Genomic DNA, 24120 nt, shown 5'->3' on the forward strand with positions numbered 1-24120 from the left:
AAGTAAAAACAATGGCAGTGAGTTGGTAAGCCCCTTCTGCCTTTTACAGGCGCAGTCCACTGAATTTGGTACAGTGATCCTGATAGTACATGATTGATAATCAACATGGTCTACCTGACAGTAACATCTTTGACTTTGACTTGACTACATGCATTTAAGACTGTAGTAATGATAGTTGAGGAGCGACCTTTTCAAAATATTCACACATATAAGTGAAAATCCGGATAATGTCTCTGCTTATATTGCCAAATTGGTTTTTTAACTCCTTATAATTATTATTTGTATGCCTCCATGAACAATTTTAACTCCAGAGTGTGCTGTTCTAATCAGAGGGTAAAGTTGATCAACTTTACAATAATTATAATTTTGTCTCCTTTGCAAATGAGTTTATTAATTTAATTCCAGCTACATTCAAAACAGCATGCCATCTTAAGAATTTTTTTTGAAGTGCTGTCTTTTTGGAACTTAACTTGACTTCCTTTACATTACTTAGAGTATCTCTTTATCTTTCACAAGTGAATACTGAATAATTAGAAGATTTTATTTATTGTTTTCCATTTCAATCGTTTAATACCCTACTAAACTGAACAAATTGGCTACCATATTTATTAAATAAAAATTTCTAAAATGTTTCAAGTTTATACTGATGCACTTATAATAAATTTCTGTTTAAAGGGAAAGTTTTGTTGTAGTCAGGAAATCGGCCAAGGTAGAATAATGATTTGTACAAGTTATTATCTTTTTCTCAATAAAAATTGGACAAGTAATTACTTGTAAAATTGTATTTGCACAAGTAATAACTTGTATGATGGTATCATACAAGTAATTACTTGTACAAAATGTTTGTACAAAATAATAACATGTACACGACATAAATATTGATTTTGTTATCAGTAAATTAAAAACAAACTAAATAATATTAGTATGTTATGTACATATATACATTAATGAATCTACAATCTGTCGATACCTGTAACTTGGCATTGCACAAGGTCATGTTTTCTCTAACTGTTTATGACATCTTTACACTAAATCCATTGGATGTTGGATGTGAACGGGTTGATAATTTAGTCTTAGATGCATGATTTTTTTTATTAGTTCTAAGTGGCTTTGAACTAGCTGTCAGATAACTGCGAGTACTCTCAGATCTGTTCCTAGTGTCTTTTTGTTGTCGGGATGTACAAGTTCCCGGTCACGTCCATTTGTATTTTTGGGGGGAGGGTTAGGATCCCATTAACATGTTTAACCCCGCCACATCATTAATGTATGTGCCTGTCCCAAGTCAGGAGCCTCTAATTCAGTGGTTGTCTTTGTTTATGTGTTAAATATTTGTTTTTCGTTCACTTTTTTTTATATGAATAAGGCCGTTAGTTTTCTTGTTTGAATTGTTTTACATTGTCGTATCAGGGCCTTTTATAGCTGACTATGCGGTATGGGCTTTGATCATAGTTGAAGGCCTTACGGTGACCTATAGTTGTTAATGTCTGTGTCATTTTGGTCTCTTGTGGACAGTCGTCTCATTGGCAATCATACCACATCTTCTTTTTTATATACATCATAGATTTACAACATAACTTATTTAAAAATCCAAATAATCATTGTTTTTTTTTAAAGCTAACAAAGACTGACAATATTCTGCGAATCACATTTACGAAAACTAATTACACTGAACATGTTGAATGCTACCTTTCTCATATTATGAATTGTCTGCAGTAGTATACCCAAATATGATAATAAAGAATAAAGTGGACGTAGATATAATGATGAGGATCATATAAACATTGTAAAATACTTTGTCCATTATTTCTGCTACTTCCTTCCATGTAATATTTCGAAATTCATAACTTTGATCCCTTGTATCATGAGAATTTGTTTTCTCTGTACCGGATACATCATTTGTTTTTTGTACATATATATCCGATCCGTCTTTTCTACAGCAACTGTTTTTCAAACAAGCAAATTTTATTAAGTATTTCGTTGTTAACTTCTTTAACCAATCTGCCATAATGTCATCGTCTCTACGCATGTGCAGATTTATCACAAATGTTGTCAAACAGACAGCGATGGCAGCGAGAAACAAAATGAAAGCAAGGTATAACGCTGAAAATGGAATAAGAATTGATGAAAGACAAGTAAAATGTTTCAAAATGTTTTGTGTTTTTTTAAGTACATTAATGCATAGATTTAAGGAGCACATTTTCAAGCCTACAAGGATGTAACATATACAAATGGAAAGTAGACCAAATGTATTTTTGCGTTAAAATAAGAAATATATAGATGTAATCCTTTTTTAAAGATACTATGTTTGTGAAAATTATACATCAGATACATTTGTTGGATTCAAATAAAATTAAATTTGGTATATAGTGGCAATATTCCTCGTATAGCGTCTGACACCAACATCTTTCGATGTTTATGAAAAACCGAGTGAATTTAATCAGGATAGGGTCGGTGCCAAGACACCCCGGGACGTGTAGTAACCAGTTATTCGGTCCTACTTGACATCTAGGAATACAAACACATTTTGATGAACAGATACACAAATGAAATAGAACTTAATAATCTTTTTTTTTTTTTTTTTTTTTTAATCTTTGTACAACATTCAAATAAAATAAAGTCAAATGAATTGAAAAAGAATAGTAATTCACAAATTAAGTAAAACAAAATAAATAGTAATTCACAAGTAAAGTAATATATAAAAAAAATTAATGAAATCAATTAACGGAAAAAATCAAGATAAAAAAGTGTTTGCTTACAAAATCTACCGCCATATATGGAAAGCCGTTCGTGTTGTAAAAATAAGAGGTCGGTATCAAAACCTCTCGGGACATGTGCCATAAATTCGTTCTAATTCGATTATCGGGGTATCTGATATCTGATTTTGACAGAACAGAGAAATAACTATAGTTCTGAAGAAATGTTGAACAAATGAGTATTCATCAAGTATAAAGTAACAGGAAATCTAATTCTTTTATTGTTAATCTAATAAAGCTACTTTGAATTTCATCATGTCTAGATCAAATTGAAAATAAAGTTAACATTTAATTGATTTGAAACAATTAAAGGGAAATTATCCAATTCACATTTTTTCAGAATTAACATATTTGTTGAGTAATAATGTATTTACTTACATAAAAAGCAGACAGTGACCGATGTACTAGGAATGTGATCCGAAATCAATGTAAGATAAACAGCATATGATAAGAGAACTGTTAACGAAAATCCAACCTTTTCACCGGAATCCACCGGCAGCTTGAAAACGAAAGCTATGAGAACGGCCATCAGAGTTACTGGAAACAAGGTGTTAACAACATGAAACAGGCAACGTCGCTGAAGTTTAATCAAGAATGTCACAGAAGAGAAAGAATGATCATCTCGTGTTTGGGCTTCCGATTTAAAACTTTCTGCAGACAATAAATTCCATTCTCCATTTTTGGTGTAAAAGTTTTTATCCACAGACTTTCTTTTGAAATGCAGTTCTATTTCAGCTTGGGTATATACCCAAGCACTGACCTTCAGATAACATTCTTGTGTGTCCATAGGATAAAACGTCGTATCAGACTCACAGCTGACTGTGTATACTCCAGCTGGGTTCCATATAACTCTACCATCTGATGCTATTCTCATAGGCACATACTTATCGCTGATAACAGATATCCTGTCAACCCTATATAAAAATGTAGTACTAGTATATGTATAAGTATCCGTCCACGTCAATTCTGTTTTTCTTATATGTATTACTATTTAGGAATGTATCTCCCTCATGCAAAGCTCTGATTCCTTTCACGAATTTGGCTATACTTTTTTGACCTTTTGGATTATAGCTCTTCATCTTTTATATAAGCTTTGGATTTCAAATATTTTGGCCACGAGCATCACTGAAGAGACATATATTGTCGAAATGCGCATCTGGTGCAACAAAATTGGTACCGTTGATTTTATTGTATCAATCTGATGAGTAAACCCCTTTCAACTGATTTTTATAGGTTGTTCTTTTTTTGTATTGTTACACCACTGTCCCATGTTAGATCAAGGGTTGACCACCGCTTACAAACATGTTGAACCCTGCCACATTCTTAATGTGCCAGTCCAAAGTAAAGAGACTATATTCAGTGGATGTCGTTGGTTCATGACTGTTATATTTGTTTTTTTTCGGAAATCATTTTGTTATAAATTAGGCCGTTAAATTTCTCAATTGAAAATTTTGATATATTTGGATGTCGGCACCTTTTATAGAAGACAGGCGGAAGATACTAGAGGGACATTGAAACTCAAAGATAAGAAAAAACTGACAACGCCATGACTAAAAAAGAAAAAGACAACCAGAAAAAAAAATAGCACACATGACACAACATAAAAAACTGAAGACTAAGCTGCACATATCCCACCAAAACGGGAGGGGTGGTCTCAGGTGCTCCGGAATGGTAAGCAACTTCACCATTTGTTACTCTTGGTTTAATAGCTTCCTTGTGAGCAGCAACACTCTTTCAATGAAATCATGATAGGAAATACAAGGCCGGAATATCATACCAATTGCGATATGTATACCCCGTATGCAGGCGTTGCTAGAATGTTGCTACATAGAAAGTGAAAGTTCACAATTGTGATTTTTTTGTATGAATCAGAATGATTCTTTACAAAGTAGGATTTATCTCTCCCTAAGACAAGATACCCGTATCTACGTTGGCCATTCTTTTTTTTTATGATACAAGGCAATACAAACTCTTGCAATTTATCTTTAAGTTTAGGTTTGAATGGGGAATATTTGTGTAATGTGTAGAAATGTCAAATGTTTTAATTCTATTGCAAGATGAAAGAGTATTATATTGTATGTTCTTAAAAAGATCTTTGAATTTTTTAGTATCCACATCTGATTCACATCTCCTCTAGAATAGACAGTTTCACAATAACTTTGAAGCCCGGCTTTGATTGCTGTTAATATTTTAGAAAGAGGTTTTGTGCAGCACTTGGAAGACCCAGCAATATAACATTGCTTGTAAGAACACTTTTTTATATTTGTCCAAAGGAATATAGAACCGACCCAAGATTATTCAGGAATTCCTCTTTGGTAAGTGTCTTGGGGATATATGTTGAGTTCCAAGTGAATTGTCAATACCTTATTTATTTATCAAGCAGTTTATGTAATGCGATTTACACACAAAAACGATGTTGTTTGGGGCTTTATCTGCGGAGACAAAAACATATTTGTCATGGAGGTAGGACAAGTGTTTTGCAACATTTGGGTCTTTAAAGATTGACGTACCATGGGTATTGATAGACCCATTAGGTTTCTTAATTCTGATTTGTTTCAACGACCTCACAGCCTTAATCATTTTAGAAAGAGTATATACGTCTTCTTTCTTGCGGTTAGCCCAATGCCTGGCTTAATTTTCGAATGAATCGATCAGTATTTTGAAGTTGTGTTTCCAATTAATAGATCTAGGCTCACTCACAATATTTCGGACATTTGGATAACATATTTCGCAAGGAAGTCTTATTGACAATGTTGAGGTTACCGATGATAACGTGGCTAGTAGGATTATATGTGAAATGGGAACTAGCACAGGTGCAATCAGGAGGTTCGGAGTGGACTCGAAGTCGTCAATTTTGATATCTTGAAAAACGTGTTTGTAATTGAAAATTTCAGTTGCAATTGATTTGGTATAACATCATAAAATTAAGTGAAATCTTGTTATATACTAATTCCTCATTTTAAAGATACAGTACTAACTTCACTATGTAAATTAAAATCCATAGGATGCAAACAGGTTCATATTTGAAACAGGATAACTTTAGGTATTTACGTTTTACTTTTTGTTGTTGTGCTTCGTACCAATCATATAAGTAAAGTCTTATTCAACTGATTTTTACTTTTTTATTTACGTGTTAATGCTACCCTGACGTCCTAGATTTAAAGGAAGGGGTTAACGCTCATAAATCTGTTTTCAAGGTGTTAATAAAGTTACTAAATTTGGTCATAGACATACATTAACAATTCCAATTACGCAGGTTCGCAACTTCAAATTGAAACTAATTAAAACATATGGAGCATCAAAGGCGCTTTTGTTATCTGATGGTATCACCAGCCTAGCAATAAGCATATGTGTATAGTCTGTAATCGTATCTAAAATAATTTTTCAGAATTTTAAGCGTTTAATTCTCTTCAACTATTATACGAGCGCCATTAACCAGTCATGTGCAGACAAAACAGGAGTTTTACCTTTCCCTACAATCAATGAATCCACGAGGAGGTTTATAATTTTGTAATGTATGTATTTGGTGTTATCATGGGATGGTCTTAGGTTCAAACAATGACCTTGAATAGTCCTAAGTCCCAAATATGACCTGTGTTATTATGTATTGCACGTATTATTTTAAGTACAAAGCAACCAGTAAGAAGCAATTGACTACCGAACATACGACATTCATTAAACTTTACAAGAGTTCTTTTACGTGGGAAGTGTCACAATCACTCATCATAGTAAATAAGAAAATGTTACGGACAAACCATATATTTTTCTGAGAGATAATTAAATCGAAAAATGTATTTTACCTTAAAGTTAAACGCAAACAGTGGTGATCATTGCACTAATTCTTCATTAAGACACTGATTAGAATATCAGGATGTTAAGGTAACAAATAAAAAATCTTAAAATCTTGAAAACATTTCATTTCCGTACTTTAGAAAAGATGTAAAATATAGCCATCAGAATTAATGTAATGCTTCTTGGGTTTTGTTGTTTTATCAAACAAGGCGAGTTTTTATTAAGATCTCTCTTTGTGTTATATCAAGACGATGAGGTGTGTTACCTCATTCCTTGTATTTCGAAATACTAAATAAAAAAGTATTAATATGCTTGCTACAAATGATTGATTGCATATAAAACGACTTACGCATTCTCTATAATAATTGCTGGTCTCCAAATGTACTCTTCTGAGGAAAAAAGAAAAATTATGTTTGTATAATCTTGTGATGTCTTGTCTGTGTCCTGCCATGATAATCTTGTATCCAGCCAATCCTAAACAAAGAAAAAAGAGAGAATCTATATTGTGTAATTTAAACAATTATCCAATTCGAAAAAGGAAAACATTCTACAAAAAAAAGATTCCGATAAATGAAATGATAAAATTGTAATTCGTTCCTACATATAACACAGTTGTGCCATTGCTTGAATCGTCAAGTAATTATTATTTAAGACCCTCCTAATGTACATGTTTTTCTCGTTAACACAACAAAATCGCTCCAATAGATGTCTGTGTCATAGTTTGATTTATTTTACCATTTGAAATTTTTGACATTGTTAGGAAATCCATATTCAATCTATTCCTACCTTTAGTTGGCAATTTAGAGTTGGACAAAAAGGGTTTAACTTTGAAGATCGTATGTTAACCTCTAGTATAGCCTGGTAGTTTTTGATGTATAGACTTACCAAAGTCAAGTATCCAGATAATGACAAAGTCTGGTCTTTTATGTTCTGAAATTAAAACAAAAACAACATACATTCCTGTTGACAAAACGTTCAGTTAAATAACTTTCAAAATCGAAATTCTAATGAATACATTTTTATGCATATAAAAATAAGAAGGCATTTTGATGTTTGTGAGAGTAAATGTTCATTATTCTGCTTATTATCTACAAAAAATTTATTATAGCTAATTTGAAAACAATTGCACATACGATAGAAAATAAACATTTAGGTGCAACCTTTTATTTTTATTTCTTATTATTACCATCTCTCTGAAAGAAGCTATTTTTTAGTACATGCTATCTTAAGCAATCCTTAAAAAAATATTATTTTCTTTCATGCATCCAGTATATGTTGGGCACTTTTAATTTTCACTTTCTAAATATCCATTCAGCTGACCTTACAACAGTCAACTATTTATAGTAAAGATTTATTAAAAACTGCAATTGCGGTTCACAAATAATGGCTCTATTTGGAAAGCGGCATACATCTCTTTGATTATGATTTTGAGAATCCATCGGTCATACTCATCTTAATAAATAGCACAGAATATTGCTTAAACTGCAGTGTTAACGTTTTTTAGAATCTTGGGGAACTAAAGTTGTTTTAACAATCATTCCTTCAGTGAACAGTGATATAAATTCAGCATTCCTATCATGGTTTGTCATTGTTTTTTTAATGCTAGTTTGTTTGAATAAAAGAAACTTAGATATCATATAAACTTAGTAAATATTGTAACTTTATATATTATAGTTATTATGGCGATTATAATCTCACCTGTGATGAGACTCGGCATTAAGGTTTTGTATTTATTTATGGCTCGATTAACAACATCTTTGTTGTTTAATGAAATATGAATTAAATGAATTTTTCATGGTTATTTTTTTACTGGGATCTTTGTCATGTTAATAACAAATGACAATTTCTATCAATTCCTAAATTAGTTTGCCCATCTTTTATCTTATCAAATAAAGCAAATAGGTGTAGACAAAAACTCTTCATTAATGAAATTAAGAATATTAATGAAATTTAAGTAGAAATATTATAAAAGCCAACCCAGTGACATTTACTATCATCTTTGGGGACAAATGCTACATGATTCAGAGTAAGAAGTAAGAATGATTAATTTAATATTAATGTCGTTGTTCCCCTCTTATAATTTATGTGTTTCCCTTAGTTTTAAGGTTAAGGATGTTTGCTGCTCCGTTTCAAAATAAAAAAACTTCCATAAAACTAGTATATATTGATAGGGGATTAATTGAGGAATAAAAAAGCAAAACAAAAGGGGGGGGTCAATGTGCTTGTTTTCGAGATATTACCCATTGGAGTTTTGGCGGGAAAATATTCTTTCTTGATTTTTCTACACTTTACCATTAACCAGTTAAAGTTCTCAAATACTATTAAATAATAAATAAAATTTTAAAAAACTTTTACAAATAAACTCGTCATAGATACCAGGACTAAACAAATTGCTTATAATTAATACATGTAAACAATTTATAAAAAGAAAAATGGGGGTCCATGGGCAATTTTTTTTAGGCATTCAAATGGATAAAACCAGAGGATTTCGAAAATCTGACAAAAATTCAAAAACATGACAAGTAAGCATCCTCAATACCTAACACTACAGTGAGATAAATCTGTAAAATCAGCTAAACGTTTTAATCACGTTGTATTGTAAAGGGAATATTAAGCTTCATAATCATGAAAATGAGTGGTTGTCAAACTGCTCTATAACTAGTGTAATTTTTCTGATAAAATGGTTGATTCAAATTTTGAATTTTTTATATTTTTGTCAAAGGGTCAAAGTAAATACTTTGTCAAAATTTTATGAAAATTAAACGAGCCAAATAAATTTAAGTGAAGGTGTCGGGTACCACCTCAAGTTTGTAACCCGGATTTGTCTTTTATGAAATCGATTGATGAATTTAAAATAGCGGTATACTACTGAAGCCTTTATTTATTATATCAGTTATTACGTAGGTGCGAATCAAATCAAATTAAGTATGTTGAGTTTTTAGAGGAGTACATTAAAGTTTGCAGGAACATTATTGTATGGAGTAGATGTTTTATAATGACATATCAAAAAGGTTGCTATCTATGATTATCTATAAAGTTGTTGGCATGATACCGGTAATGTTCTTCGCATATATTTTATAATAATAAACCCCGAACGGGAGGGATTATTCCTAATTTTTATATGATTAAGACATAATCTTTCAATCGTCTGGAGATGGCATGTCAGTATCTGCTAGTAGTCCTTTGTTATTTTATGTATCATTGTCATTTTGTTTAGTTTCTTTCTTTGCTTGTTCTGATATCGGGCTCGGGATTCTTTTAAACTAGGTTTTACTGTGCGTATTGCTGTTTGTTTCTTTATTCTACATTGACTAGAGGTATAGGAGGATAGTTGAGTTCTTATAAAACATGTTTAACCCTACCCAATATGTCAAAACATTTACTAAATTTTATCATCGGTATAAGGACATCATTCGGAAATATAGCTCAACATGCAGACTTCTTATACCTTCAGGTATTTCACATCCAATATTTTATGGAAATATTCTTTATAAAGCACAAAAATGTCAGTATTCACCTAAGAAGCTAACAAAACCTTTAAATAGACTTATTAAGAAGGGAAATAGTTACGATACTGTTGTCAGGTCATAAAAGATTGCATATTTTGGCGTTAATATTGATTCACTTATAAGGTCTTTGCATCGGAACTAAACATATTTATTCTAAATAAACCAGTTATTGGCATGACACGGGTTATGTTCTTCTCATATATATCATGATGGTATGATACTAAACCTCTCACGGGGAGGATTGTGCCTGCTATTCATATGATGAAGACATAACTTTTCAATCAGTTTAATTGAAGTCTGGAGTTGGCATGTCAGTTAACTGCTAGTAGTCTGATGTTATTTATGTATTATTGTCATTTTGTTTATTTTCTTTGGGTACATCTTCTGACATCAGACTCGGACTTCTCTTGAACTGAATTTTAATGTGCGTATTGTTATGCGTTTACTTTTCTGCATTGGCTAGAGGTATAGGGGGAGGGTTGAGTTCTCATAAACATGTTTAACCCCGCCGCATTTTTGCGCCTGTCCCAAGTCAGGAGCCTCTGGCATTTGTTAGTCTTGTATTATTTTAACTTTTAGTTTCTTGTGTACAATTTGGAGTTTAGTATGGCGTTCTTTATCACTGAACTAGTATATATTTGTTTAGGAGCCAGCTGAAGGACGCCTCCGGGTGCGGGAATTTCTCGTTGCATTGAAGACCTGTTGGTGACCTTCTGCTGTTGTCTGCTCTATGGTCGGGTTGTTGTCTCTTTGGCACATTCCCCATTTCCATTCTCAATTTTACTCTTGTATGTTTTTTAATTTTAGTTCATTTATACGTTTTGAAGTTATGTATGACGTCCATTTTCACTGAACTAGTACACATTTCATTTAAGGGGCAAGCTTAGGTAGACTTAGAATGCTGGATTTCTCGATGCGTTGAATACCGAGATTTTGTCTTCGGCCGTTTTTGCTCTGTGGTCGGGTTGTTGTCTCTTTGAAATATTCCCATGTTCCATTCTCAGTTTTATAACTATTGTAGTCATAACTAATGTACAACTTCTTTTTTTTTGTTGCTTATAAGACTTATATTCAGTTGTCTGCTTATTATCATTTATGTTCGTACTGGAGTCAACATAATGTATATCAACAAATAAGAACTTACTGTGTGTCTGTATTGTGATGAATCATATAATAACAAAATTTCATAGTATAAAAGAACATCATTTGAAATATATTCAACATTCAACAGGTGCTACACATTTTCTCTCTTAAATTTTTTTTTCAAATTAAAACTTTGTCATTTTCAAACTTTGTCTTTACAGATTTTGTCAATGTGACCTTTAAGTCAAAGACATATTGTCAAACTGTTGGTACTTTTGTTCCATATAATCAACTTTCAACTCCTTAATGTTGATGGTCCCTGTGATCTTTCTTCTAGTTTGTACATTTCTCCGTTGTTGAGGTACGTAATCGTTTCATTAACAGTTTCTCAAATCTATCTCTTTGAGCAATAGCCTATCTGATTTGTCTTTATAATGCCAAGTAGACTATTATAATTATTCAGTTGTTTTTGCGTCTGTCACTTTATGATTTAGATTTATTCGTCGAAAACAAATGGAATGCGATGTTTATTTATTGCCAACAATTATGTCTGCCAGCACATTTCGTAATGTTGCAGTATGAAACAATAATAAAAGAGATTACGCTGGTCCGAATAGGAAATTCTGAGATTCAGTTCTATGAGGTTTTAAAACATTCCAAAAATGAATGCATGTAAAACAAAAATACCCAATTCCCAGGCAAATTCAAAAAGTGAAAAAGTCAATGCTATTAATCAACGGATAAAGTGAAAAGAACTGCAAACATTCTATGAAGTTGAACAGATTTCGTCGGGGTACAAAAGTAGAAAACTGTTATAATTTTTTTTTATGAAAGATACCAGGCTTATAATTTGTTGCACCAGTCACGCTTTTTGGACTACAAAACTAAAGATTCACCAGTGACGCTCGAATCAAAAAATTTAAAACTTGACGACCATTGAGAGCATAAAACTTCGAAAAGTTAGACAACAAATAGCCATGGTCATGAATTCCTGAGGTTGAAAATCCTAAGTATTTTGAACAAATCAAAGTGTTGTTAACGTCCGGTTAACCGATTAGCGTTTTTGCTCTTCGATATTCGGTCCTTCTGCATAACCGTTGATAACACTAATAATTATGACACTTAGTTCATGGCAATACAGTAGTGTTGACGACTTGATTGGTGATATCCTCGAGGACGTACCATCCACCATGAAATGTCATTAAAAGATAAAATAACAAAAATACTTAACTCCGAGGAAAATTCTAAATGGAAAAACCCTAAGCAAATTGAAAAACTGAAACACATCAATTGAATGGATAACCATATTCCTGACTTGGTACAGGTATTTTCTTATGTAGATTAAATCTGATTTTAAAGCTAGCTAAACTTCTATCTTGTATGACGGTAGCATAAAAAGTACATTATATTGAAAACGATGTGTGAGCAAAAAACAAATAATAATAGGTAAAAACGACAAAAATAGGGGTACACCAGTCAACATTGTATCATTATCGTAATCACTACAAAATCAAACAAATATTTAACAAACAAAAAATGCATGTTATATAATATGAAATAATTTAAAATCGCATACCAAGTCGTTTACTGTTAAAAGACTAAACCTAACACCAACTTTGACTTGTTGGCTTGGTCTTTGTTGTACTGTATAGTTAGTAAACAACTCCGTCCTCAGTGTTTCTTCAAGTTCTGTACTATAATTGTGTGGTAGAGAATTTGTAGTATGTACACCTGTAACTAATGAAAATAATGAAAACATCAATTTATGTACATAATATAGTATAACATCTGTTATCTGTGATTCAAATTTTATACACAAATCTAAATTAAGAAAAAAGTGAGATGCAAAAGAAATACGACAATTTCAGACACAAATCATGCTTTATTTGTAGTAGAAATTTAACTACATCGTCAGAAAAATAATCTAAATTATACTCTTTTTTTTTGCACCAGGTGCCCTATATTTCGTAGTCAATGTATTTGTAAATCCAAAACCTAAAACAAAGGTTAACTAGTAAATCAAACAAAAATGGAAAAAAGTAAATCCTTATTATGCTTGAAGTTTTTTTGTTGTTTATCTCATTACTCTTTTTTCCACAATTTTTTGATTATTTGAAAACAATCATGTTATTTTTAAATGTTATTCTATTAAAATTCTTCTTTGTAGGAAGTATTATACTTCTGGCTATAATGACTTTAGATCTGTTAATGGTCAGATAATTTAGACATTGTATTAATTCAAAAGTTGGCAATTGAATGATAACAGATGTTGAGCATACTGATTTGGATTATTGGTCTAGACCAAGCACGTCACTCACGTAAATAGTTAAACAGATTGAAATCCAAAATAAAACTTACACATGAATAATAAGTACTTGTTCCTTTCTTCAAAAAGCATATTATGTATAATATTCTGTCCCCTATTTAATCGGAATTGTAAACATCTGTGGTCAATCAAACATTTAAAGGCGATATATTAAATACTGATAGCTATACATGGCTTATTAGTTGAATGTTGTACCACTATGTCAACGTGTGATTTTCAAAGATATCTCTGAATGGTTCTCCAACTTTCATTGCTTACTTCTGTGGTCGATACAATTAGTTCATTCAGAATCTAATGCATTCTGGGTGCTATTGTCAAAAACGTTCACCAATATGTGTGATTTGTTTAAAACGTTCTAAACAATGGAAATTCAACCAATGACGTTACTTTATTTTCATTTTGGTTACACACAGTGAGATAACCCATAGTCTTTTAGATTCGAAAATAAGGCGAATTGGTCGCTGGAATAGATCATCTGCTTGACTATAGTTTTGAGTTTTTGATTCTACCATTTGAAAAGCAAATTTCCGATTTGAATATTCATTTGAGTTTGGTATTTCTGTTGTTTTACATTTTTTTAATATATCAATATGTATTACTAGGCAAAAAGTCATCATAACGAGTTGAAAAATATTTCTATCACTTATACGAGCAAATGTTAAAAAATATGAAATTTTTTTTATTACAATTTTAAAAGGAGTATGTTTTATCAATAGATTAAATAGGAAAACATAACAATTAATCTTTATTGCAAAATTACACCCATAAGGGTCAAGCAATACAATCAAACAATTTTATACAATACCATGTAATACAATACAATATATAGAATAATAGAACATATTAGAGTCAGTAAGATGCATCGTAAGTCGCTCTAATGAAGAAAACTAAATTTGGTACCTTAGCATCACTAAATAGACATTTATTGTTGAATCCTGACCGTTAAGAGGACACAAACAATTGAATTTTGAGCAATTTGTAGATACCGCAATTCGTTTATGTTCTTCTAACACAATTTTATCATGAACGGCATCTAGCAAATACGTATTCTCAAACTAGTGAAAGGAACGGTCTTAAACAATTGTGATATGTGTTGAAAACATCAGTGTGACAAGAACACAAAAGACATCAATCCAAATGCTGTGGATTTTGAGCCAAGGAGTAAATAATGATATTTACCTTCTTAAAGGGGCACTAGCTACGAGATATATAAAAAATCTAAAGTTTGATTTTTTTCTATTCAATCAATAATGAAAGTGAAATAGTGAAATAACAATTCGCTTTTTGCAGCCAAAAAGGGTAAATTTTGTCAAATTACGCCAAGAAACATTGATAATTAGTAATTCACTTGCAAGTGAATGAGTCGACCTCTTTAAATCCGTATTCATGTGAACTTCAATTTAACCCCTAGCTAGAGATTGACAACGCATGCATTGTACATATACTGGTTATTTAAAGAAAAAGAATGTCAACAATGAAAGTGAAACTACAATAAATCATTTGATTACTAATTCGATGAACATAAAATCATTCTTATACGATTAAAAACAATGAGAAACATCTATTTTTAATCTATAAAATAAAATCAAATAGACCTATAAAAATCAAATTGCACGTGTTGGTTTAATCTATTCATATCTTTATTTATGTTTACATCGCTTATATGGTCATCTAAGGTCAAATCGATAGGTAATTAGATGGCGGCTGGACTAAAATACACACGAAACGAACCTATATATTATCTACCCCATGCTCCGTAAACTGTTTATTTTAGACTTTTGATAGTTTGGATAAATGTTTTACATTGTTATAGATCAAATATAAGAATTTGAATGAAATCGGTGACCATGAATTTGACAGATAGTGCCCCTTTAATAGAAAACAATCCAAGTTTACTTACCAAGAAATATGAATGTTATGAAAGTATTTATTTCCATTATCAATCGTATTCGGTATATGAGGTCAATTGGAAAAAATTGGATTTTATAATAAGCTATTGATTGTAATATTGTTGTCATAAATTATATACGTTTCACTGATGTTTTTTGTGAAAAAAACATAGTCTTTCTAGTTCACTTGTTCGTTGTTTACCAGACACATTTGAATAAAAGTTATGCGCTTAAATATGTAAAGGTTTGCCAGGAAAACACAAACTAATCCCCTGATACACATCTGTTATGTTAAGTTAATGAATTATTGATTCAACGACTAATGTGACGGAAATTTCGATTAAGTTAGATTTTGTTTTGAATAAATAGTAAAGAAAATACTATTCACTTTTATTGTAATTGTCAAATAAAGGGCATGTCTCACATTTCATCATTAGCACGATTTATAAATTATAAATGGCTAGTTACATCATCAATATGACTTTTTTTTATAAGATCATTGGTACATGTTGGAGTGTGCTTTTCAATAAACAATCGGCATTCCCAAATATTGTGAACCTTATTCATAAGGGTAGATTTGTTTAGGAGTTTCTCCGTTTCTTAGAAGGAATAAATAGAAATTTGTGTTTGTCGTAAACTTCACGTTCCGTTACGTAGATGATGTCCTATCAATTATATCTGGTGTTCTGACTCATTAGAACACTTAAAATGTAAACAGAGATTTCCAATAAAATGACATACGTACACAACTCACCGTATGGACCTAATGGGACGGGTTATTTCGAACCATTGATTAAATACGTCGCTTGAACAAAGTATTTCAAGATTTTTAAAATCACAATTTTTGTCCGTACGTTTTTTGACTTATCATGACGAAAAATGATGGAAATATTGCATTTTAATTTATAACTAAATTTTTCAGATTCCTGCCTTTATTTCACTGACATTAAGTCATGTATTAACACACGTATCCCATACCTATCATACTTACGATTCAAATTATCTTTCGTGGTTTTGAATATGAAAATTATTTTTCAATATACTTTGCAGATGAACGCCCTAATACTTTTTTCTGTCTTTTTTATTTTTATAGTTTAACTATCTTTTATTATTATTTTTTTTGCTGGAAAATATTCAGAAGGATATGTTCCTAACATTTTCAGAAATCTTGAAAGAAGAATTTGTCAGAATCTGTCTCTGTATAAAGGTTCAAAAGTCAGATAAAACTATCGCCTCAATTTAATTTATAGACAAAAGTATTTTTGATTTATTATAAAATGTATTGATCAAAAAGGCCCTATTTAATAAGTTTTTTTTAAATTGCGCCTACGTTTGTATGGGTTCTTCCTAGAATCCATGGATCTTGATACATAGACAAGATATAAACAAATTTACTGAAAATTAAAGTGTAATCATATTTATTCCAGCGAATGTGTCCTAATGAATTCCATTTAATAAAATCTACGAAACGATGCATCAGTGATCTGAAATTTAACCTTAGACAGAAGAATCTTGAAATAAATAATAGAAGAAGTCGTGTACATCTTTTATATTCCGGCGTGTTTGAAATCATATAACTTAAAAATGAGAATATGACCACGCTTCAGATGTCATTATTTTTATTTGTTCAAACTTAATTTTGTTGTATGAGCTTTAAGAGTTAATTATTTAGGGGATAACTATATAGGTCCGGTGAAATGACGAAGTAATGCTCAGTCAATGAAATCAGCCCAAATTTGAGATAAAATATGTGAAAAATTAAAAAAAATTAGTTTGTGCTAATTTTTAAATAACATCTATTTCAATAAAATTTGTGTAATTAACAAGCCAAAAATTCTATGATCCCCTCCGTCGTCCTCATTGGTCGAATTTATGCTTTTTTGTGAACTTGCCAGACGGACCAGTGGACTGAATAATCTACTTGTCCGACCTCAAATCTACTGGTCCTGATAACTTGATGCAATCATAGAGCTGGCATATCAGGCTGAATATCTAAATGATCAAAACAATCTTTCAATTTACCCCTATTAAGGGGACTAGTGTGGTAAAAACAATACAGTCCTCCCAACGAAGCTTTCATCCTAGATAAGTATAGTATTATATATATTCTTAACAACATCTTTGTAGGCTAACTCTTAACGATGAACGAAACAGTGTATACCTTGTACTGACGATTGCATCTTCTTTATTTAGCAATTACTCCATTATTTGTTCCCGTCATTTCATTCGCTACATAATTCTCAAATCCTATACATTTAATTCCCATCTGAATATTCCTGCAATTATCATAAAATCACTTATGACTTTCAATTCACCATCGGAATCTGCTCAACTTGGGTTACCAACTGCTAGAAAAGAACTTTTGATATGACTTTGTTATAAGTGCGAACATATATAATTTCTGCCTTAAGAATTCAACTATCAGTAGAACCATCACAAATAATTGAAATAAAATAACTTTCATTTATATAATGTACAACTTCTTGAGATTCCACTTTTTTTGCAATGAAATTAACAAAAGTTACAACTTGCTTGTCATTTCGGTATATCTGTCTAATATCTACACCTTTCATATCGTCAAGTTCACTCATCCAAAGAAAATCTGTGAACAAGCGTCTTTTATACACATTTATATACATTTCTGAATATGTTCACCAACCTTTTGAAAATGTTTTGATTTAACGTTTGAATAATTTCCCCTGCCTTTGATTCCTAGTGTGCTGTCCTCTTTATTCCTTATCCCTGTAGATTTTTTTTGTGCTGTTTTGAAGATCCCGTTGCAAAAATACATTTCTTAACTGAGTCTGTCACTGCAAGTTTTTCTACATGTTATACAATTTATAACATTGCGATCGACTATATAATTTAACTATTCGCGATTATCTGCTGTTCCTTATGAAAATTTCATAATCTTTATTCCGATCTTCCTTTTGATATTATACTTAGTACCCTCAGGTATATTTTTTTGTAAACAAACCGAGAAGTTATGTTGAAAGTTTAAAATACCAAGTACACAAGTAATGTTAAGATGAAATACAAAATAGTTCATAGTTTCATAGTATATTAATGAAAACTCAGCCGCGAAAGACTGTGTAACAGGAGCATATTATACACAATATAAATTACAACATAGTTCATAATAGACATTTGCGGAAATTATGTCTATACCTAGTATTACACTTTAGACTTACGATTACAAGTGACAAAAACAAAGGGTCATCTCAAAATTAAAAAACAACCCAACAATAAAGATACGAAATAGCAAATGGTGTCTTCTATAAAAAAAAGTATGTATGCAACACTTTAAATTTCATGAGTCCAAAGCTCTTTTCTGGATTTACCATCAGAACCGCACTTATTGGAATATTTTAAAATCAATGTTTTATATAGAAAGTGTAGATAGATGTGTGCTATATATGAAATTAAGTCAGGAAATGGGGAATGTGTCAAAGCGACAACAACCAAACCATAGAGCAGACAACAGCCGAAGGCCACCAATGGGTCTTCAATGCAACGAGAAATTCCCGCACCCGGAGGCGTCCTTCAGCTGGGCCCTTAAAAATATGTATACTAGTACAGTGATAATGGACGTCATACTGAACTCCGAATCATACACAAGAAACTAAAATTAAAAATCATACAAGACTAACAAAGGCCAGAACTCCTGAGTTGGGACAGGCGCAAAATTGCGGCTGGGTTAAACATATTTATGAGATCTCAACCCTCCCCCTATACCTCTAGCCAATGTAGAAAAGTAAACGCATAACAAAACGCACATTAAAATTCAGTTCATGAGAAGTCCGAGTCCGATGTCAGAAGATGTAACAAGAGGAAATAAATATATGACAATAATATATAAATAACAACAGACTACTAGCAGTTACCTGACATGCCTGCTCCAGACCTCAATTAAACTGATTTTGTCTTCATCATATGAATATTAGGCACTATCCTTTCCGTAAGCGGTTTAGTATCACACATGTACTATCAATAGATGTTCCCCGCGAAACCGGGTACTTTTAATACAAATGAATGGTTAGTATACAAAAACCAGCAAAAATATTGTTCAGACGATACTCTACATACTGTTTCATTTAAAATAGAATAAAATTCAAAACAGTGTAGCTGTGGCCATTGATTGACACATTAAAATCATCCATTGACTGGGACAATTTACGCGAACGTTTGTCTGTAACGACCACTGTTCACGACGTACCTACGATAGACATTTAAACTGTGGGGTCACCAAAGGTAAGAAAACGCCTTTAATTATAAAATAATTCGAAAAATTAATCCGGAATAACCTTTGTGTTTTGATTTATATAATTGATATAAATCAAAATATCGTGTTATTTCTGATTAATTTTTCGAATTACTTTATTTAGGTGTTGAGAACCTTTGGTGACCCCATAGTTTAAGTGTCTTTAAAAAGTACATAGTGAGCATTGGTCGTTACATACAAACGTTCACCTAAATTGTCCCAGTCAATGGATGATTTTAATGTGTCAATCAATGGCCACAGCTACACTGTTTTGAATTTCATTCTAGTAATGTTGGTATCGTTTTTGTTATGCACGATAACAACTTTGTATCTGAAACTGTTACCTAACCGACCTAAATAAATTGTGATTTATTTTTACAATTTCTTTTCGTCTACTACACTTTTGCATTTTTATCCCTAACAATCAATTGAATAAATTTGCGTCTTAACTTTGGGTTGAAATTAACAACCTCGCAGTGAGAGCTCACAGGCTGTTCTGGGTGATGGATTACCCATTTTTTTGTCGATCAATGAATATGAAAAGGGACATATGATCGGACCCCCTTTTATCTTGGGTTGGAATCCCCTTTTGAAAATGGTTGGATCGTCAGTGCGCTCTATATAACGATTCCCTGAAAATAGTACCAGTCTCTGAACAGGGGTTAAAGCTCATGTTTCGATCATACTAGTCCCACCCATGTTCATAGGGAATAATTATCGACACCGCAATAAAAAACCGTCCATACTTAATGATTCCAAAGATCTCTATTATAATATTTGAATAAAAAAAAAACTTGGAACTCGTTTGTCATTTTTTGTTTGTTGCTGTTGAAAACATAGATAGCAAAGTTTTAATTCTTTGAGTACAGCTATTCTTACATTTCAACTGAGTTTGGTGAACAGTCTAAAAATATTTTTCCAAGATAAAGAAGTTCGTTTTTTTCTCTCGAATAGTTTTTTCTATTGAAACCAAAAACGTAGACAAAAGTGTTTGTCCTATTCAGGAAAAATAAAAGATTTCAAAATTATACCGAACGTCAAGTGAAATTTCAGGAAGAATAAATAGCTCAAAAATTCCCGTCCGCTGTATTTCCTCATTCTCTTTAAAACAAAATAAAAGAGAGAACGTATGTCTTAGCATAAACATGCTAACACACTCCATGGTTGATTGCACCTTTCCTAACACAAAGTATTGCTGATTTGTTTTCATCAAATGTCCCAATCTAGCTACTGCAGCGACAATGTGCGAAATTTTGTGTGTCTCGTGTGAAATTTATTTTTAAAATTAATATGTTTATTCATTTTATCATACTTCGTACAATTACAGCATCTTCAACCTTGATAACATCTTATACAATAATTAATGTTAGCACATTGCTTCAAATATATTTTAAAAAAAGTGTTGGTTAACTAAAAAAAAAAATATCACTATCGTAACATATTCTTTTTTTATAGACGGTTAATTTTAAGACTTTGAGAAAGCACAAGATTTAATGCTACCTGTAAGTGTAATTGTAATCCTAATTGTAGGTATATGACAGTTTCCGCAAATGTCTAATACAAACAGTATACATTTTTAAATTATACATCTTCAGAAATAATTATATATATAAGTCTGTGTTTATTACAGTTTTAAATTAGACAAGCATCTTTTCTACCTTTGAATAAAAATTGATAGCTTAGAAAGCACATTACTATTACAATATTTTAGCATGTCAAGTACATTTTTTACATTTGGAGATTTAAAATAATATGGAGGTATGAACTTCTCCCTTAAATCCTTAACTTCACAATTGCTACATTTACATATATAGTATTTCCAAGACCAGCTTTACAAAGTGGACAAATTCTCTCATTTCGTGGTACATTTCTCAATTTTTTTGTTTCGATGGGAAAACTTTGTATTGTATACCCTTAATTTACATATACTTACTCTATGGCCCCGCCTTAATTTTAACAGATATGGTTTTAAGCAAAACTCTTCTTTAAAGTATAAGTAAAATCCCCCTTGATGAGTTGTTTATATCAGAGCACCATTTTTTAATAAACTGGTCCTGGAGACGCTGCCTTACATTAATTTTAATATAATTATAATCAACTTGCCCCGGAATATTATATAATTCACAAAAGCCACAATCATTAAACTCAGATTTTTCATAGTTAAACCATTTGAAATTATAAACTTCCTGCTCGTGCATGTACCAAAGTAACTTATACAGTTTACCCGATAGTTTTTATCATTTGTTGCTAGCTTGTGCCAAACATATCATTTTTTACTTGATCTTCAGTTCAAGTGGAAATCTTCGAAGTTCCCTATACACCATTTGGCGTAGATGATCGCACCCCAGACTGCGCTTAAAAAACTGTAGATGTAATTTTTCAGTATTATTTTTATTTTAAAACCTCCACATTTCCGAGGAATAGGTCAAAATAGGAACAAACAAAACCCACCAATGCATCAAATAATCTTAACTGTATTCAATCGGAGTGAGATAGTTTGTAAATAATTTTACATGTAAATCAATCGGAATTGAGATAGTTTGTATCTTCTTGTAAAGAGCATAAAGTGCTTTTTTGAGATTGTTCTACCAATTTTTTTCGAACTTAAAAGAAATTCCGTTGTAATTAAACCGCAGACCAAGATAAACATATGAATCTTTAATTTCAATAATTTCATTACATAGTTTAAAAGAAACATTCTTATTAAACGTTCTCTTTGAAAAAATTACAATCTTTGTTTTTTGATACATTAACAGTGAGTTTCATTTATTGCTCAAAAACATCCATATACACATCAAGATTCTCTGTAAATTTTTCATTCATAAATTTTAGACCATCCACAGAGTGTTCATCCAGATATTCCTCCAAGTCATTCAGGTATAAGGCAAAAAAGAAAGAGTGACATTTTTTCTCCCTGTCTAACACCTACCTCACACGGAAAAAAAATCTGTTTTTAGTTCTTCAGTTTTATCACAAGACTAAATATCTGTATACATGCTCAATATAACTTTGAAAATTTTCCCACCAATGTTATATTTTAATAGTTTTGCCATAGTCCCTGCCTCCAAACTGTGTCAAAAGCTTTTCTAAAATCTACAAAAGCGCAAAATAATTTCTTTCCCAAACTCAAATATATTGAAATTAAAGCATGCATGATAAACATACTATCTTTGACAGAATACCCCTTACGATAACCACCCTGGGCATCAGTTATAATCCCGATCTCGTCTAACAGAGCATTAAGTCTTGAATTAAGTATAGAGGTGAACACTTTTCCTAAATTCGATGTAAGACAAATAGCTCGGTAATTATCCAAATTATGTGGATCCCCCTTGTTTTTGAATAACGGTTTAATGATACCAATTAGCCATGAATTTGGAACGATTCCAGAATCAAACACTAAATTGAATAACTCAGGGTAAATAGGCAAAAATTGATTCACCGTGCTTTTTATATATTCGTTGACAATCTCATCTTCCCCTGGGGCTTTACAGATATCAATATTTGTTGTAAAAAGATTTCAATGGTAATCGAAATATTACGTTCATAATAACCGGAAACCGCCCTGCAAATACATGGATATCGAGCAATTTAAAAAAAAGATAGAATGAGTCAACAAAAATCTATGTGAATGAAAGGAAAACGAAATTAAAAAGGAAAGACAAAGTGGTTCTGTTTATTATACATTTTTGTATATGGAGCCATGTGAAATCACAAAAATACTGAACTCAGAAAAACTCGAAAGTCCATAATCACATGGCAAAATCAAACGACAAAATACATCAAAAACAAATGGACAAGAACTGTCATATTTCTGACTTGGTACAGACATTTTCAAATGTAGAAAATGGTGGATTAAAACTGGTTTTAAAGCGCGAAGCCCCTCACTTTGATAACAGTTGTATTCCGTTATATTTAAAACATTTGAGTCTTAAATAGACATGGTATTAGTTAATAGTAACGTTGGAGTCAGTACGACTAGATTCAGGTGGACACGTTAGTTTTTTTTCATCTCAATTTTCTAATATTAATATCCTAATTTGTTCACAGACATCGTTTCGTCTAATGATCTTTATGTATTCTTAAGAAAATATATCATATCTTTTTCGAAAGTTCTTTGTTGATGTCAACCAGATAGTGTGATTAAAAGTAATATTTGCAAAGCAATTATCTGTCAAAATCATGATAAACAATAAAACCAAATTGTGCAAACCATTTCATTACATTTAAATTTTGTGTACGTTAAAATGTTTTATATTGAGGTGAGAATTGAATCGACCACACAAGATGAAGTTACATCCACATTATAGAAATAACATTAAACAGAAAGTAAACACATTCTGCTTCAAGCGGTCATGTGAAAGTGTAGTTTACAGAGTAACGATACCAGAACAATCAAATGTTCTCTACCAAAACATTTTTTTTAATCTTAGAGGTATTTATATTTCATTTTTCATATAAAGTTGACGATTTTTTTTCTGGTTTTACAGACAAAGAAGCAGTTCTA

At 31.5% G+C, this 24120-nt stretch overlaps 1 protein-coding gene across 1 annotated transcript in view; it reads right to left on the bottom strand.

Annotated features, from left to right (window-relative positions):
- Positions 1-987: 987 nt before the first annotated feature.
- Positions 988-24120, bottom strand: part of LOC139515334 (neuronal acetylcholine receptor subunit beta-3-like) — a 35462-nt gene continuing 12329 nt past the window's right edge. Inside the window, exons 2-6 of the mRNA XM_071304899.1 lie at positions 12714-12874; positions 7431-7475; positions 6895-7019; positions 3132-3667; positions 988-2100 (exon numbers count right to left, since the gene is read on the bottom strand). Of these exons, the coding sequence (XP_071161000.1) occupies positions 1697-2100; positions 3132-3667; positions 6895-7019; positions 7431-7475; positions 12714-12874 (1271 nt within the window). The 3' untranslated portion in view covers positions 988-1696. The remainder of the gene's footprint in view (positions 2101-3131; positions 3668-6894; positions 7020-7430; positions 7476-12713; positions 12875-24120) is intronic.

Source organism: Mytilus edulis, chromosome 3 (genome assembly GCF_963676685.1).
Source record: "Mytilus edulis chromosome 3, xbMytEdul2.2, whole genome shotgun sequence".
NCBI classification, from domain to species: domain Eukaryota; kingdom Metazoa; phylum Mollusca; class Bivalvia; order Mytilida; family Mytilidae; genus Mytilus; species Mytilus edulis.